This window comes from Dipteris shenzhenensis, chromosome 1 (assembly GCF_047967505.1).
Source record: "Dipteris shenzhenensis isolate YYH24624 ecotype China chromosome 1, Dip_SZ_1.0, whole genome shotgun sequence".
NCBI classification, from domain to species: Eukaryota; Viridiplantae; Streptophyta; class Polypodiopsida; order Gleicheniales; family Dipteridaceae; genus Dipteris; species Dipteris shenzhenensis.
The window spans coordinates 16,266,489-16,284,950 of NC_141596.1; the positions used below are offsets into that span (position 1 = coordinate 16,266,489).

Sequence of the window (18,462 nt, forward strand, 5' to 3'; positions counted from 1 at the left end):
ATATACCTAGACGCTTATCCTTAGATTATTGGACTTAAATTAACAGAGCTAGGGTCCTAGGCCCCATAAATGCTAGATCTAGGCCCCATAAAGGCAGCCCTAGGCCCCATAAATGCAGCCTAGGGAGGGGTACATGGTAGCCTATAAAGGCAGTCCTTCCCCTGCCATTCTCTTCGCTTGTTCCAGCCCTGAGGTTTCCAAGAAGAGCTCCTATCCTAGGCTGGACCTAAACCTATCCCTAAATTTAAGTCAGAAACACTACCCTACGGTTCTCTAGTGGGTACCAGTGAACAAGGACTGATCTTCCGACTTGACCTAAGGCTGAGAGACTGACTTACGTAGCTTGTGCCTGATTGCCTCTAGACAAGGGCTCACAAAGGGGTCACAGCATACGACAAAATCTCCTATTAGGGAACTATTACGCACTCGTCGATGTAGCCAGTGTGTCACTTTGCACCCAAGTGCAGGGGTACATGTGACATTTATAGGGCCCAAACAGCTGACTGAAAAGTCGGCCAGTTTGGGCAAGGTTGGCTCAGCCCTCCAGCCCTATAAATAGGGGCCTCCTGGCCCTCATTTCTCACTCAGTTCCTCCTGCCTTCAGTACTCCTACAGCTCTCCTTCAGCCCCTCTTGAGCAGCCTGACACTTCCAGAAGTTGGCCTTGGACCAGCCTCAGCTCTTGGACCAGATTGACTTATGTAGCTTGTGCCTGATTGCCCCTAGACAAGGGCTCACAAAGGGGTCACAGCATACGACAGAATCTCCTATTAGGGAACTATTACACACTTGTCAATGTAGCCAGTCTGTCACTTTGCACCCAAGTGCATGGGTGCATGTGACATTTATAGGGCCCAAACAGCTGACTGAAAAGTCGGCCAGTTTGGGCAAGGTTGGCTCAGCCCTCCAGCCCTATAAATAGGGGCCTCTTGGCCCTCATTTCTCACTCAGTTCCTCCTGCCTTCAGTACTCCTACAGCTCTCCTTCAGCCCCTCTTGAGCAGCCTGACACTTCCAGAAGTTGGCCTTGGACCAGCCTCAGCTCTTGGCCTCAGTTCAGCCCTCCTGGAAGGTGTCTACGCAGCACATCAGTTAGGGATTCGGATCAGCAAACGGAGCAAGGTTTGGGGTACTGTTTCAGTAGCTCTTTGCAGTTCTATTCACAGTTTTGCACAGCTCATTTATCAGGTCTATATTTCAGTCATCTCTCAGCTCTCTTTTAGAATCTATTACGCAGCACATCAGTTAGGGATTCGGATCAGCAAACGGACCAAGGTTTGCAGTACTGTTTCAGCAGCTCTTTACAGTTCTATTGAAACCAGCCTCTAATCACTCAGAGGGCAGTGGAACTAAACCTTTAATCACTTCGGCACTTATTTACAGCTCACAAAGCATATATCACAACCATTAACCATTGCATGATCACCATTTGGCATTTACCCATTTGTTCACAAACAAAACCACTGAAAAAGGGATGGAGGCTAGAATGCCCCTGCTCAACAAACATAGACAAGTGCACCTGATTGGCCCTAAACACCGTGGTGCCCCTTTCGGTATTTCTTTATATTTCACATTGAAATGATTACAAGTTGCATCTGGGAGACCTTCCCTGCAACTCTGAGCACGCAGCCTTAATTCACTAAGCCTTCGCAAGGCTTTCAAGCATAGAACACCATCACATAAGTGCACTTAACCCATAGGCTCAATCCAAAGGCATTCTCTTTTCCGAGTGTAATTCCATTGGTTGTCCAGATGCAATCACACTGCACCCCAGCTGCACTCTCTTTGAGTGGTTTCCAGATGGCATCCAGAAAGCTTTTCAAAGCTCCAAAATAAAATAAGCAAAGTACCCAACCAAAGAATGACTCATGTAGCACTCACTGCCTGGGCACCTGTGAGCCAAGAAAGAGGCGGCACACGAGGCCAACCAATAGCTTATGGCAAAAAGAAATTGCAGCAGCAAAATCACAACTCACCAAGCCCTGAAAACTCGAACCAAGTTCTCAATCGCCAAGAGGACGTAGTAGCCAATGCCTAATTGCATTCTCAGCCAAAGAGGAGTGCAAAGGCATGAAGAAAGAGCATTTACAAGAGCTGACCAGCAAGAATTCCACTGAAAAATGCGAAAAGAAGCACTTCTGTCGCGAAGAAATGGGAGTTCTTGGGCTCAAAAGAAGCGTGCTTCAGAGAGGAATGCATTGGTTACACTTGGAGTAAGGAAGACCAAGGATGTTTTGAGAGCACCTGGTAGTAAGCCTATTTTGTGCAGGTCTACCAAAGTCAAGTATCCTATGGATAGGCTAAAATATGATGGATTTACAGCCATTCACTATGCCTATATGGTCAAAGTGATACAAGAACCAGAACCCACTTCTTTTGAGCAAGCCATGGGAAAAGAAAAATGGGAGAAAGCCATGGATGAAAGCTTTTCAAAGCTCCAAAATAAAATAAGCAAAGTACCCAACCAAAGAATGACTCATGTAGCACTCACTGCCTGGGCACCTGTGAGCCAAGAAAGAGGCGGCACACGAGGCCAACCAATAGCTTATGGCAAAAAGAAATTGCAGCAGCAAAATCACAACTCACCAAGCCCTGAAAACTCGAACCAAGTTCTCAATCACCAAGAGGACGTAGTAGCCAATGCCTAATTGCATTCTCAGCCAAAGAGGAGTGCAAAGGCATGAAGAAAGAGCATTTACAAGAGCTGACCAGCAAGAATTCCACTGAAAAATGCGAAAAGAAGCACTTCTGTCGCGAAGAAATGGGAGTTCTTGGGCTCAAAAGAAGCGTGCTTCAGAGAGGAATGCATTGAGAAGGTTTTGGAGAAGTTTCATTGCCGGAAAGTCCTCCAAAACTGATAAAAACCAGTCAACCAGCGCGTGGGACCACTCGAAATTCAACAGAAAGCTGTAGCTTTGCAAGAGGAGAGGCCCAGGAGGCGGTAGAAGCAAAAAGGTCCAGAAAAAGCCACTTTTGCAAATTCGACCAGCAAAAGAGCTCAGCTCTGCCCGTTCTACCAAACGCACGGAGGGAAAAGCATATCACTACGAAGGGGAGGCAGAGGGGAAGCCATCGGGCCAAACGGAAGTCGAGGAATCCAAACGGGTGAGGAGTTAGGAAGAAAAACGGAATTCAGCTGAAGGAGGCTGAAAAACCAGTCCAAAATCTCAACAAAGGGAGAAGATGAGAGAGAAAACCACACATGTGAAGTTTAGAAGGCCCAGGAAGGTCCAAGAATGACAAAGGAGCATGTAGAAGGCACTAGAGCCACTTGGAACTCTAGGGGGGCCACTGATGGCACTTGGCCCTTTGGGGGCCCATTAAAAATGCCACACCACTCTTTTAATTCCTTTGGGCCTAGGGATTAACTACGCTTATGTGCTAGGCACCATGCCGCGTTTAATTACACATTATTAAGCCCATGCTTGGACTTTTAAAACCAAAGTTGTCACGGTCTTGTAGTACATTAAAGCACTTAGAATTTCACGCCCCCGTGACATCTATTTACAGTTTTGCACAGCTCATTTCTCAGGTCTATATTTCAGTCATCTCTCAGCTCTCTTTTAGAATCTATTACTTCGAGCTTTCACTCTCTCACTCACGTAGTAACCCTGCATCCCGGTGGACAACACAAGCCTCTTCCTTGCCTTGCAGAAGTGCCCTACATTGTCTGTGTGGAGCACTTCAAGGTCTCGGTATTGGTCGGCGTTGCCTCTTAGGTCTTTGGGTCTGCAATACATATGCACAGTGTACTCTTCAGAAGCGCGTTTCCGTGCTCTCTCGAAGAGTGTTATGTTGGGATATCTCAAGGTGTATGCCTCAGGCACACCTTGGTTTCTATGTGTGAGTGATAGAGGCACAGTTAGGTGCCCATAAGCACAGTTAGGTGGTGGTAAGCCACATAGGATGATTGAGAGAATCTAGGAGCAGATTGAGGAGATGATTGTGGAGCTCTGAAGTCATCAGTGATGTCAGTGAGCATGTAAGAGGTGCCTACATAAGGACCTCACTCTTCTTCATTCTATATGCTAGTATTCTGAGTTTGTGTTCACTCTATTCTTTCCTTTCAGTTTACCAACATGGTATCAGAGCCCTTTGATCCCCCTTGATCCCATTTCTGCCACATCATCATCTTCTTCTCCATCTTCTTCTTCACCATCTCTTCCCCTTCTTCCCAAATTTTGCTAAAGCCTGTTCTCCTCCGTTTCTCTGCCATTCTCCAAGCCCTTCCTGCTGGAGATACATCTCGAAGGGGCGAACCCCTGGCTGCAAGGAATTTACGTATCATCGCCGTTGCTCGACGACATTGCACGAAAATCGGCGACTCTCTTTCCTGCGTTTTCTTTGAGACTGCTCCATGCTTTTCTGATTCCTTTCAGAGGGAGCTTCTCCATACCTTGAGCTATCCTGTGCTGAAATCTGAGCAGCAATGGCTGCATATTCAAGCTGAAAACAGAGAAAAACCAGTCGAAAATGAAGAGGCAAGCTATGGCGCTCTGATGCGGATTTGCGCCCCTTCTCCTCAGTAGACCTTCTGTGGTATATGAGCTTTCTTTCGCCTTAGAAACCCTCTTTTTCTTTGCTCTGGAGAGAGAGATACAAGCCCTCCAAGTTCAGTCCTTTGTTTTTGACAGTTTTGACAAGGTTTTGAAAGTGATGCTACATTAGATGCTACTTTAGCATTTCTGAGTTTTTGAAGTTTTGAATAGCATCAGTACAAGTGTGGCTTCAGCTTTGCTTTGAGTTGCTATACCTGGTTTTGATTGGAAAGCTTTCATTTAGCCACCTCTGTGAAGCATATAAGTGAAAGCATCATTGATTGAATTTTGATCACAAGACTTTGCTACATTAAATGCTTATATTCTGAAGTTTTTCAGTTGTTATTCTAAGCCTTGTAAGAGAGAAGACACTGCCCAATTCTTGGGTTAGACCCTCTCATGGCTTGCTTATGCAAAATATGTAAAAAGCCAAAACATAAAGCAATGTCTTGTTATGCTACAAAGGAAGAAAATGCCAACATGGTTTCCTTGTTGAAGATTGCCAAGATAATGGTTGCCAAAAAGGAAGCAACTTCAAAGACAGAAAATGCCAATCTACTTTCAGTTGATGTGCCTCCACAAGATGAGGCATCCTTTGAAGATTATGCTTTTTAAATCATCTCTATGTATGCTCCAGATCTCTCTTTTTATGTTGAGTCAAGGTACTCAGCCTGGATAGTCCTCCAAAATGAATGAAATAAACTATTGTGTTTTGTGTGTTTTGTAAACACCTCTGGTCACCTTATGATGTAGGCCATGTGTATGTTTTTTGCTCCATGGTACCTCCCGCAGACATTGTGTGCATGTACATGCAGGGGAGATAACCATTGGAAGGTCTTTTTGTATCCCTTTTGTTTACCTTACACCCTTGGGAACCCTTGCTAGGTTGAGATCCTAGCCATTGATAGATCCATGACCACCATGAGATGGCATGAGACACCTTGTGCTAGCTGTATCCTTGACATAGCCTGAGGCATTCCCTTGAGGGGGGGTTTGTTGGGATATCTCAAGGTGTATGCCTCAGGCACACCTTGGTTTCTATGTGTGAGTGCTAGAGGCACAGTTAGGTGCCCATAAGCACAGTTAGGTGGTGGTAAGCCACATAGGATGATTGAGAGAATCTAGGAGCAGATTGAGGAGATGATTGTGGAGCTCTGAAGTCATCAGTGATGTCAGTGAGCATGTAAGAGGTGCCTACATAAGGACCTCACTCTTCTTCATTCTACAAGCAAGTAATGCAAGTATTCTGAGTTTGTGTTCACTCTATTCTTTCCTTTCAGTTTACCAACATGTTATTTGTATTTCTTAGTTCTCCAAGTATAATGCAAATTCTCCCTTGATTGGGGGAGGGAGTCCTCTGTGGGTACAGGGACTAATCGGTTGTTGTTGACTCCATTCTCTCTCTACCTTTATCTGCTTTTTCTCTCTATGGTGCATAATGTGCACCATAGTGCTATTTCCTCATTACAGGTTTAAAGAAGGTCTTGTTGTGATTACACGATCAGATTACGGTTGCATGTTACACTTGAAAAAGATGCGGCGAAGTGGCGAAGTACAATAAGGGAGTGAAGCTGAAGCATGCACGTAGGATCATCACAAAGGGTCTTTTCTTTTTTTGGTCACATTGATGGCCAGCTATCAGTTTGGCGCATCCTTCGTGTCGGTAGCAGAAGTGTGGGGAGGAGACGAATTGAGACAGAATCAAAAGAAATGGTTGATTCTTGTTGCACAAGATGAGATGATCCTCTATGAGAGAGACAACAACGAGCAAATGTGCTTCTTAGTCAAGATAAAGACGCAGGATATATCTCCAGCAAGTGGCAACATCATGAAGAATAGAAATGGCTAATAGGTCTTCTTCTCTAGGATAAGTTGTAAGGTCAATGTTTCAAATGAGGGAATGGTTCTTTGTGGGTGCACGTAACAACGAATTGGGAAAAAAACAAAAGGATAAAACTCTTGTTCATTTGGTCAGAGGTGCAAACCTCTAGTCGTGGATGCCTTGTCATCCATGTTTCACAGCGTACTAGGTCCCCGGTTACAAAGTGGCATAAAATATAAGGTCCATAAAATCAGAATGTAGTGTGACGTCGGCAAATTGACCTCTTTTAAGAAGGGCATCAATGTTCCAAATGAGGGAATGGTGCTTTGTGGGTATACTTTACACCAAAGTGTTAGAAACATGGTGAAGGGGGAGAGAGAGAGAGAGAGAGAGAGAGAGGGTGTGAGGAAATAATGCTCAAATGAAGACATGAAGAAAGGCTTTCATTCATTCATCAAGTATCACAAGACAAGTGAAGTACAAGCCTTATATAGGCTAGCACCTAGTGCATATGAGATAAGTCCCATGATGACACGTGGCACTCACACAAGGCTCACACATATAGACTTACTACAACTCCTCTTCACACCAACACACTGCTTTGCCAAACTGAATTGTGCAATTTGATGTGCCAGGATTCAACAGAATAGAAATCCATGCCGCCCACGGTTATCTTATCGATCAATTTCTTAAGGATGGGATCAATGACCGCACCGACGAATATGGTGGCTCGATCGAGAACCGCTGCAAGTTTGCCTTACAAGTGGTTTTGGCGGTGGCCGAGGAGATGGGGCACGACCGCACTGCTGTAAGGATTTCTCCCATAATTGATCACATAGGCGCCACAGAGTCGGACCCGAAGGCTTTGGGTCTCTATCTGATAGGAGAGCTCAACAAGCTGAACCTTGCATACTTACACCTGACGGAGCCTTGATTCACAAACCAAGGGTTGAAGGGGATGGAGGATATAAATGAAATGAAAAAATTGAAATGCTTGAGGCTCATGTGAATTTGGTCAAAGGTTCATTTACACTGCAAACCTCTAGTCATGGATGCCTTGTCATCCATGTTTCACACATCACTAGGTCTTGGAACTAATGTGCAAATCAGGTATAACTTCTCTATATAATAGACCTAAGAGGTATGAATAGGCAAGGGCCATGCCGCCAGTTGGGCACCAAAACATCTAGATGCATGTGGTTTTTTTGTAATGCCAGGAGAACATCAATGGGCAATAGCAGCCTCATGTTTGCACTGAGTGGCAAATAGATTGTTAGCATTGCTTAGTCAATCTCCCTTGTCTTCTTGAGGATTCCCACTCCTTTGTGGGATGCCTATGGAAGAGTGTGGCCATATATTCCAAAGCCAAGGTCACTTGCATTTCACAAAGCGGGCAAAGGACCATCAGCTTAGAAGCAATCTCTAGTTTTGAGGATGACAATGACAATATGAAGTCAAAAAGATGATCCTATTGTTACAGTCACACATTGCTTTGGATATTAGGTCCAACAGTGCAAAGAAAAAATGTTATTGTAGAGGAGCAAATCATCATCTAGAAAGAACTTGCCTTTTTCTTAGAGTTACGTGAGCAATAGACATAAGTATTGAAGAAAAAGAGAGGAGCCCAAGCATAGGAGGGATAAATAAAAATGTATTGTCCAAGGGATGGTCTAGGTGGCTTTCCCTAGCTGGTGGTGATTTGCTTGAAAAGGGATGGCTAATTGTAAGGTGCCCCTTGCTTCTACCATTTTTTGTGCTCATTGGAAGTTCGTAGCCCTATTTAGCTACCTGTAGTAGCATAAATAAAGATAGATGGAGTATGAAGCTAGACAAGTAAGCGTATTGTTTAAGGTTTTATGTGGCAAACCGGTAAGGTTCCTCCATTTTTTGGATGCATCTGCAATCCATTTGTGGTAAAATGTGCATCCCATTGGACCTCCATTAAAGGCTGAACCTTGTATGACAACTGCTGGGTGCATTGTCAATCCTATTTGTGCCTTGGAGTCCACCTCTCGCCACCTCTGTAGCCTATCCTCAGGGATCTATGGGGGTGAGTGCTTGTCTGATGGATAATTACTTAGTGGTCCTATCCATGAACGTGTTGAGTGGCGATTTCCTATTTTCATATTGGCTTTTTTTTGCTTGGATGCTCATTTGGAAGAGGCTAAAATGAAATCGTATAGTCTTCACAATCGGTTGTAGCTTGAATGAAGAGAACGTGGACTAACTTTTTGATTAGCCTTCTCCTTTGTGCTAGCCTTTGTCACTTTGAGTTTGCCCTTCACCTCTGGTCCCCGGAGTACCGACAGAAACTTTGTACGAAGACCTTTGTATGAATGGATGCTCAAGTATGTGTGGGTGTATGAATTTGTATGTGTGAGAGCATATGTTTATACTATGGCCCAACACCCATTGTTGGGCACTTATGACGTCAATGGGGATGTTATAGTTGTTAGTCCCTGCTATGCGTGGTTGGAGTTTATGGTTTCAACCTTATGAGTGGCTATCGTGAGATTAAAATTGCAGAGGATGAGGTTGGGCATGTTCTTGGATTCATCTAGATATATGCTTCCGCCATACTAGCGGACATGCAAATTTCACCTCGTTAAGTTTTCATCCATGTTGTGGCGTTGCCCTAGTAGCTAGACGGTCTAAGCATTTTTTGGCTTGGATGCTCGTTTGGGAGAGACTAAAATGAAATCATAGAGTCTTCACAATTAGCTGTACCTTGAATGAAGAGAATGTTACTTCTTCTTGAGTAGCCTTAAATGATGCTCGTTTGGGAGAGACTAAAATGAAGTCATATAGTCTTCACAAGTAGTTGTAACTTCAATGGACTACTTTTTGATTAGCCTTCTCCTTTAGTACTAGCCTTTGTCATGGCTGAGTTTGCTTCACCTCCGCAGTGCCGACTGAAACTCAATATGAAGACCTTTGTATAGAGGATGCTCGAATATGTGTGCGTGTGTGGATTTGTGTGTGTGTGAGCATATGTTTATATTTGGTCTACCCCCACTGTTGGGTGCTGATGACGTTAGTGGGGATGCCATAGTAGCTAGTGCTTATTTTACGGTTTCAACCTTATCAGTGACTATCATGTTTTTGAAACTGCACATTGTGTTTTTTTAGAGGATGTGTTTGGGCATGTTCCTGGATTAATCTAGATATATCTTTCGGATATGCATATTTCATTTTGTGAAGTTTTTGTCCATGTTGCGGCCTGCTGATGTTGTGGTCAATTCTATAGACTGTCAATAGATGGTCCAAGCATTTTTTTGATTGGATGCTCGTTTGGGAGAGGCTAAGACAAAATTGTGTAGTCTTCACAAGCAGTTGTAGCTTGAATGAAGAGAATGTGGACTACTTTTTGATTAGGGTTCTCCTTTAGTGCTAGCCTTTGTCACAGCTGAGTTTGCCCTTCACCTCGGGAGTGCCAACAATAACTCAGTACGAAGACCTTTGTATAAAATGAATGCTCAAGTACACGTGGGTGTGTGCGTTTGTATGTGTGAGAGCATACGTTTATACTATGGTCCTCATCCACTGTTTGGTGCTTATGACGTCATAGTAGCTAGTCCTTGCTATGCGCGATGGAGTTTATGGTTTTCAACTATGAGTGATTATCGCGAGATTGAAACTGCACTATGTGTTTTTTTAGAGTATGAGTTTGGGCATGTTCATGGATTCATTTAGTTTCAAAAGAGAGTTTGATTGAGTATGCATTCTTATTAAACACAAACAGTCGACAAAAATTGCCAAGAGTTATCATGCAACTCGTCACCATTGAAAATTATGTAATCAGTCTGCTGGGCCGGTACTATTTAAAATATAGTATGGCTTGGAACATGCAATTTTCAGCTTCCTTTGTAAATTATATTAGAGGCTGTTTTTAAAACACATTATGGCTTGGAACATGCAATTTTCAGCTTCCTTTGCTAATTATATTAGAGGCATATGGTCTAGGATCCTGAGGATGATGCAAGCCTTTAAACTTGACAGCTAGAGTATATGTGTACTACTATTTTGTGGACCTTTTTATAAATCAGGGAAAGTTGTCAAGAAGCCTGTCCTGATGTTTTATAGGGATCTGTTCTGTTGCTTCCTGTCTGATGCCCAGGGTAGAAAGATTAAACTTCTATTTATGATAGTGAGCAGTTACTAGTCACAAGAACTTGCAACTTCTTTTTACCGAATTAATGCAGTAGTGATCGTTTCTGGTATTATTGTCTGCACAGCAAGCTTCATCGTTGTTTTCTGAAATAGAACAATCTCCCCGAAAAAATATAGTCTCGGCAATGAAGCCCTCAATGGATGCATTGGTTCAACATGGCCTTTTAAAGCACAAGGATAAAGACATACGGGTGTTGGTGGCCACATGCATTAGTGAGATAATGAGGATTGTTGCACCAGATGCTCCTTATACTGATGAAGTGTTGAAGGTAATCTTTTTGTTTTCCAATGGGTAACGTGATATCTCTCATTCTTACTTTTCACACCTCTTATTTCTGAACATATTTATATGTTTCTAAATCTCCTCCTTTATTGCAATTCAGGAGATATTTGAGCTTATTGTAGCAACATTCAAAGGCCTGAATGAGACTTCTAGTCCGTTTTTTGCAAGGAGGGTGACCATCTTGGAGATGGTGGCTAAAGTCAGGTCATGTGTTGTTATGCTGGATCTTGATTGCGATGACCTTATACTTGAAATGTTTCAGACGTTCTTCTCAACAGCAAGGTATATATTGTAGACAAATTTTGCAATGTTGTTATTCCATGTGTCTCCTATTTTTGATTACTTTAACAAAATGTGCTTGATTTATCTTCATCATGAGAAATGTAAATGGCAGCGTGTGCGGGTATTCTTAATTATGCGAAAGGCCAATGGTAGTGCACCCCTCCAATGCTTTTTTCATAGGGCTAAGGAATAGCTTATGGACTGACACGGCTGATATCCTTTACTAGGGTCTTTAGTTCTGCATTTGTCATCTTGAGATATGACCAACATATGTTGTTTATATGGAATGGATGAAACAGAAATAAAATTTCTCCTTAAGTTGGGACCATACCAACAAGTTTTTGCAGTTGACAAAAGGATGGGAAGGTCTCCCACCCGTGATGTCTTGAGAAAGCATCGTTTGCACAAGTAACCTGTTACCTGCCTTCCATAAATAGGTTTGATGCTCTCAAACCACTCCTCCCTTGGAGTCATGGGCCTAGAAGCACCACTGTCTAAGTACCATTTGTTGAACCCTTTGTCTGGAAGAGAGAGAGGCATTATATAAAATCATGGATAGGACATGGACAAACTGTTTGCAATTGCATATACCTTTCTTAAACTTGGGTTTGTCCACATCTTTATCCTCGTGAGCTTTCTTAGATTCATTGATCCCACATCTCTTTTTGTAGTTGTATTTCTGAAAATTTCCTCTTCCACGAGCTGGCATGAGAAAAATTAGAGATTCTTTCCTTCTCCTGCAAAAACACACTAACTAGCTCATCAAAATTGCATGGAGCGGCGAGCCCCCATAGGGAACTACTGAGAGCTGTAACAATCATTCCATACGAAGAAGCCAGGCTGTTGAGATTGATTGAGATCAAATTTCTGTCTTCAATACTCGTATTAATGTTTGCAAGTTGATCTCTTAAATCTGCAATCTCAGATATATCCTGTGTGATGGAGTCACAATCTTGCACTCAAGCCCATTATGTTGATTACACAATGCAATCTCTTGTGCTTCATTGACATGATGCATTTTTGCTAGTCTATCTCAAGCATCCTTGGCAAGTATGCATGACTTGAATCTTTCATAGTGTGCCTCTTTACTGTAAGTGCAATAAGAGAGAAATCTTTTGCATTCTGCCTGTCAAACCTTCTATGTTCATCCATGGAAGAGGAGAAGAAGCTATAGTACTACTTGCCATGCCAGCAATATTGCATCAAGAGGCCTCTTGTTACCTTTGCACAAACCCTTACCAACTAGAATGTTTGAGCAAAACTGACCAAAATGAGTACTTGGTTTCGTCTTATCACTCTCACTCATAGTACCAAAGTTCTAAGAGCCATGTTAAGCAAGAACTAATAAAATAAAGTCCCAAAGAAGAGGTGGCGGCACTGAATATGCTATCACCACATGCTTTGCCAAGTTCTGAACTGAAAAATCAGAGTAAAATAAAAATATTTGCTGTAAATAGTACCTTGGGATGTGTGCACTTTAAAGAAATAGCCCTTTGTAGTCTGTCAACTGCTTTGCACTGTGTATCTCGTGCATACTTACCCTAATGATGCTGAAATTGCATACATCTAGAAATCTCTTTGCATTGGGATGTGTGCCGTTGTATCAAAGTGCCGAAAATGTATAACAAGCAGTCTGGAATGTTCGAATGTTGAGGCTTGGCAATATCTCTGTGATGCACACGGGAAATCTTCAAGCCAATTGCTTCACTATGAAGCGCACTTACCAATAGATGTGACACGCTAGCTCCGAATGCTGCATTAAATTGCACCCAAAAAAATGCGAATCTGCTGGAAAATGCACACTGCTAATGTGGCTTGATGACATGGTGTCGGATCAAAGTGCTCTCAGCAATAGCATTCTACATTATTGCTACTTAGTAGCAGATCCAAGGATGTTAGCATGTACTTGTACTATCACGATTAGGGGTGTTGCGCGATTCTTAACAGTGTGATTTTCACTCTGATTTGATGTATAGTAGTTCTTTGTGGATTTGATTTTATGTATTGTAGGTCTCTATGTTTATCTTTTTTTTTGGGTGCGACTATAAACAAGCTAGGATCTTCTGTTACTTCTTTTTTCTTCTCGTTCATTTTTCTCTTTTATTTTCTGTGTAGATTTTTGGACTTGAGAACAACAAAAAATCTAAATTTGTATGATTGGACATATTCTAGTCTTACAAAGGTATACCTCTCAGAGCTCTATCACGGAGTTCTTTCAGCCAGATCACATAGATCCCCACGAGGCGAGACGATTTGGATCTGATCAACCCTTCGTGAGATTAAAAAAGGGGGGGGGAGGAGGGGGGGAAGAGGTCAGATAAAAAATTTATTGCAAGGTAGAGACTTGAATGGTTGTCTTGTGCTGTGTTACTTCCCAGGAGTGAGTAGATTTAGATGCTTGTCTGGGAGAGACTAGTATGAAATCGTTTAGTCTTCACAAGCAGTTGTAGGTTGAATGAAGAGATGTTGGACTACTTTTTGATTAGCCTTCTCTAAATGCCATTCACTTCTCTTTAAAATGCTGCGAGCATTTAGCATATTTACATCACCTCTCTACACAAGCAACAAGCAGAAACGAGCAAGCAACACAATCAGACAGACTCTTTTGAGCTGGCTCACGCTCTGCTGGAAGTGCACGCGACTACACTCGTTTGCTCTTCACACCAACTTTGTCTAACTCTTGCAAATCATATATCTAGATGAATCCAGGTCCCAAGATTATGCCCAAACTCATTCTCATAATAGTCACTCATAAGGTTGAAAGCCATAAACTCCATCACGCATAGCAGGGACTAGCTACTATGACATAGCCACTGACATCATCAGCACCTGACAGGGGATGTAGACCATAGTATAAACATATGCTCTCACACATACAAATGCTGCACACCCACACATACTTGGCATCCATTTATTTTTTTTTTCCCGAAAAAACAGTGCTTATTATATTACTTCGAGAACAAAATACAAGAGGTCAGCTTATAGCTGACGGGCTGCGTTCACAAACCGGACGCAGCCCTAAAAGGTAGCATAATAAATCATACTCTCACGGAGGGATATGCTGAGTGTGAATGAACAGCCATCGGGGTGGTGAGTAGTGCCACCGAAGGCCCTGCGTAGTCTGCTCGAAGAAGAGGCTCTGTGTGTCCCAAGCCTGGAGGAAGTGTCTCCGCTTCTCCTGACCAGCCCGGGAGTCTCCCTGAATCTGGTCCCACTGGCCTCTGAGGGTATGAATAATCTCACTCCAAATCTCCGCCATGATCTGGGCAATCGATAAGGAAGTGCCACCGAGGATCTGCGCGCAGCGCGAGGTCCAGATGTGCCATCCTGTAATGCTGCTGATAATCTCCCAGACTGGCAACTCCTGTAACAGCCTCTGCTAGGTGCTGTGGGATACCCTCGAGCGGCCCCCACGTCCCCTGTGTGATAAGGAAGGTGGGGTCCTGCTGGCATGTCTCGAACAAGTGATGAAGACCAGGTGCGGTGCTGCACCAACAGAACGCGCCCCAAGTGATCACTCCTAGCTCTGGTGCTGCGCGGGTAAGAAGCCCGAAGGTCCACCTCCACACTTCCTGGGCGCGCGTGCAGCTCCACAGGCAGTGTTTTGGTGACTCCTCGTCCGCATGGCAAATCTGACAGCAACCGTCCTGGCCTATCTGCCTCAACCAGCTCCCCACTGGAAGACCTTTGTGGGCAAGAAGCCACAGGAAGTATGAGATCTTCCGCGGCCGCCAGCTCTCCCACAAGGCCTTCCAGAATGCCTGCAAAAAGAACCTGGAAATACCCTGTGCGTACCAGCTAGGTCGCTGGGTGGGGGGGCGGCTCTGCATCCTCCCAAGAACTCGCCTGCCCAGAGTCGTGCTGTAAGCGAAGAAGGAAGTCGGCCCCTGTCCTGTCACAATCTCTGGCCACCACCACTCTCCTGGGTCCCACTCAAGCTCTGACAAGGCCCGCCCCTCCCATAGCCAAAGACGCCAAAGCTGCAACTGGTCCTGCTCGATACTAGGGTCGGTGCGCCAGACCTTCCCCAGAAGGCCTACGACCCTAACCCTCTGCCACGGGAGTAGGGGGTCGATGAGCGCATCCTCTCTCCTGAGTCGTCCATCCCCTGAAACCGCGAAGAAGGCGATAGAGGAGTCATCCAAACGTCCTGCGACCACCAGTGGGATGCCACGGAGGGTGAACTGTCCCAGCCAACGGGTGTCTCCAGGCATGAGGACCTGAGGCTCAGGTGGAGCCAACCAAGCGGCTGGGATCGCTCCGTCAATCTCCGTGCGTCTCGCCTGGACTCCACGTGCACCTCCAGCTGCGACTGCAAGATCGGTCATCTCCAGATGTCTGTACGTATCCCTCCAAACCCGAAGGGACCGGGCTGGCCCCCTCATCCAGCCGTCCCACCTGATATGTGATCTCTCCCCCAACTGAAGGCCCTCGGCGTCTCTGACCTGCCCATTCCAGACGAGCGGCTGGCGATCGATCTCCTCCTGACAGCTGGGCTGGGACTGTATGAGACTGAGACAAAGCCGCCTCCACACCATGAGGAGGCTACGAACGAGTGGAGAACGGGGCTGAGTGAGCGGGGCAGAAGTGAAGATCCACCTGAGGGACGGTGGCCACTCTCCACCTCGGCGCGGGACACAAGAGCCTATTCCCTGCTGAAGCAACATCTTCCACGTCTGCCCCCCCGGGGTCAAACCGCGGATGACAAGCTTGCCTAACAAGGCCTGACTCTGAAGCTCTGGATCGATAACCCCCAGGCCACCCTCTGCCTGCGGAAGAATGACTGTCTGCCAAGCAACCCTGGCTCTGGTATCTCTAAGACCATCCTCCCCAGACCAAAGGAAGTTCCGAACCAACCTCCTGAGCTGTGCCACGCTGGATCTCGAGAAGCACCAGCATGAAGCCACATACCAAGCCGTGGCTAGAAGGACCTGGTTAACTACCAGGGCACGACCTGCAAGAGACAGCTTAGCAGTACTCCAGAAAGCCAGCTTCCGTCGGATGGAGTCTAGCACCGGGAGAAACTGCTGAGCTGGCGTGATGTCTAGGCCAACCTGGAAGCCAAGGTATCTAGCTGTCTGTCCTCGTGGAATCCATCTGAAACCCAGAAATCGCCCCCACTGAGAACACGCCCCAGGGTCTGTGAGAAAACCAACTGACTTGTTCCAGTTGATTTTCGCACCAGCGGCCGAGCAGAAGACCTCCAAGGCCATCCGCACCCTCTCTAGCATCCTCTCATCATCCTGGACATAAAGGGCTGTATCATCTGCGTACTCCGAGTCCAGAAGCTCCGTGTCCTCCCGTAGTGGAAGGCGAACCCCCCGGATCCCGTTAGACCTCGCCCGAAGGTAGTAAGTCATGGCCTCGGCGAAGAAAAGAAACAGGTAAGGAGCAAGGGGGCAACCCTGACGCACTGATCTCTCCAGGCTAAAGCGCTCACCCATCCTGCCTCCAATGATGACCCTGCTAGACGCTGTCCTGTACAAAGCTGAGATACCCTGAATCCATCCTGCGGGGAAACCTAGCCGCTCCAGAGTCCCCTCCAAAAAGGCCCAGTCCACGCGATCGTAGGCCTTCTCAAAGTCGAGAAGTAGAATGGCAAGGTGTGATCCACTGTGCTGAGCCCACTCCGCCGCCTCTGAAAAGGTGAAGACATTATCCAAGATACTGCGATCCTAGACAAAGCCTGTCTGAGTGTCATGAATGAGGTCTGGGAGTAGAGGCCGAACTCTGGCACTGATCATCTTAGCGAGGATTTTGTAGGCGGTAGTAAGGAGAGTGATCGGACGCCACTGGCGGATCTCCTGTCTATCTCCTCCCTTCGGGATGAGGCAAATCAGACCCGAAGAGAGGCTCTCTGGCATCAAACCGCTGCTGAAAATCCCCTGCAGAGCTGCGAGGAGGGGCTGATGGATCTGGTCCCAGAAGGAAATGAAGAAAGCTCGGGGAAGCCCATCCTCTCCTGGGCATTTCTGTCCGTCGATAGCCATCAAGGCCTCCAGCATCTCATCCAAAAGTACATCCAAACGACCAATCACTGCAGGCTGAAGTTCCTGCCGCAAAATGAGCTTCCTGGGACCACGGGTGCCAGAAGAGTGAAACCCGTTCACATTCCAGGATACGAGGTGTAGGCTCATGGCGAGGGATGGGGGGCTGCGAACAACTGTCTGCTCGCGGTCGAAGTCGATGAAGAAGCAGGCATGTCGGAATGGAGGCGCTGCCGCTTATGAGAAGGTTTGGAGGGGGAGACGGGATCGTCCTGCCCGTCCTTCAACACCTTCAACAAAGGCGAGAGGCCTTTGGTGCCGTGAACAAATGCTTTCTCGAGCCAGCTCGAGATCTCTGAAGTGGTCATCCCATAGAAGGTGCGGAGTTTCTGATGGGACCAAGCTCTGACATCCTGGGGGAGAGGCCATGACGGGGCAGGTCTGAGGATCACAATCAGTCGGAAGCGTTTGGCGGCGCAGCGCCACCGCAAGCGCACATCGCCCTCGGACCACTGAGTCTTGAGAAGCTGACCACCGGACGGGCCTATCCAGGAACAGACCTGGGCGTGTGTCTGCTCTCTGAGCGCCTCCCAAACCGTGTCGTCTGTCCAGGTCTCGGTGCCATCGCTGAGGAACGTGAAGGCGAAGCTAGGGCCATCCCTAGGGGCCAAGGCGACAATCTTCCCATCCGCCCCTTTGCGGAGCAAGAAGATGCTGATGTCGAGATAAGCCGGGAAGGTCCCAAGGTCGGCCACGTCCAAGTAGTCCCAGGGGCCTGATCTGTAAAAGTCTCGAGGAAGCGCTCTCTCCTGAAGCTGAGACCCATCAGAGTCTGCCACTGAGGGGCTAGCGGCCATGGAAGCCTGCTCCGGTGGTGGTGTAGACTCCGGGTGTCCTGCCAGCGGGGGGGAGGGGGAGGAGGCTGAGGGGCAGGCGACTCGAGCTCCACGGAGGCGACTGGCGGAGCAGGTGGAGGAGGCGGAGCGGGGGCTGCCCTCGACTGGGAAGCCGAGGGTGCAGCTAACACTGTAGAGGAGTCGAGGGGGGCGGAGGGAGGGGGGGGATGGAGACTCCTCTGGAGCTGGGGCTGAGAGGGAGGAGAAGGAGACTGAGGAGGAAAAGACGGAGGCTGAGGCTGCGGGCCGGGCGAAGGGAGGGGAAACTGGGGAGGGGATTGGGGCTGAGTGGAAGGGGGCGGGGGAGCGGGAGAGGGGGGGATCTGAGGCTGTGACGGGCGGCCTGCCGTCGACGAAGAAGCTCTCCCAGGTCCCTGGGGCGGCTTCCTGTCAGGTCTCTGGGGTGCTGCTGCCGGAAGGGTAACCTCTGCCTCCTTGCCTTTATCCGAGATCTTCTTGTTCCTTCCTCTTTTCCTTCTAACCTCG

General features: G+C 46.6%; 1 protein-coding gene across 2 annotated transcripts in view; it reads left to right on the forward strand.

Moving 5' to 3' along the window:
- The window catches only part of LOC147905454 (binding protein), a 50,197-nt gene that overhangs the window by 4,175 nt on the left and 27,560 nt on the right, over positions 1–18,462 (forward strand). For both annotated transcript variants that reach the window (XR_015540784.1, XM_087372726.1), the window contains exons 2-3: positions 10,594–10,797; positions 10,912–11,093. Coding sequence is in view for 1 of the 2 variants with exons in the window: in XM_087372726.1 (XP_087228852.1) it covers positions 10,594–10,797; positions 10,912–11,093 (386 nt within the window). In the remaining variant the exon portion in view is untranslated. The remainder of the gene's footprint in view (positions 1–10,593; positions 10,798–10,911; positions 11,094–18,462) is intronic.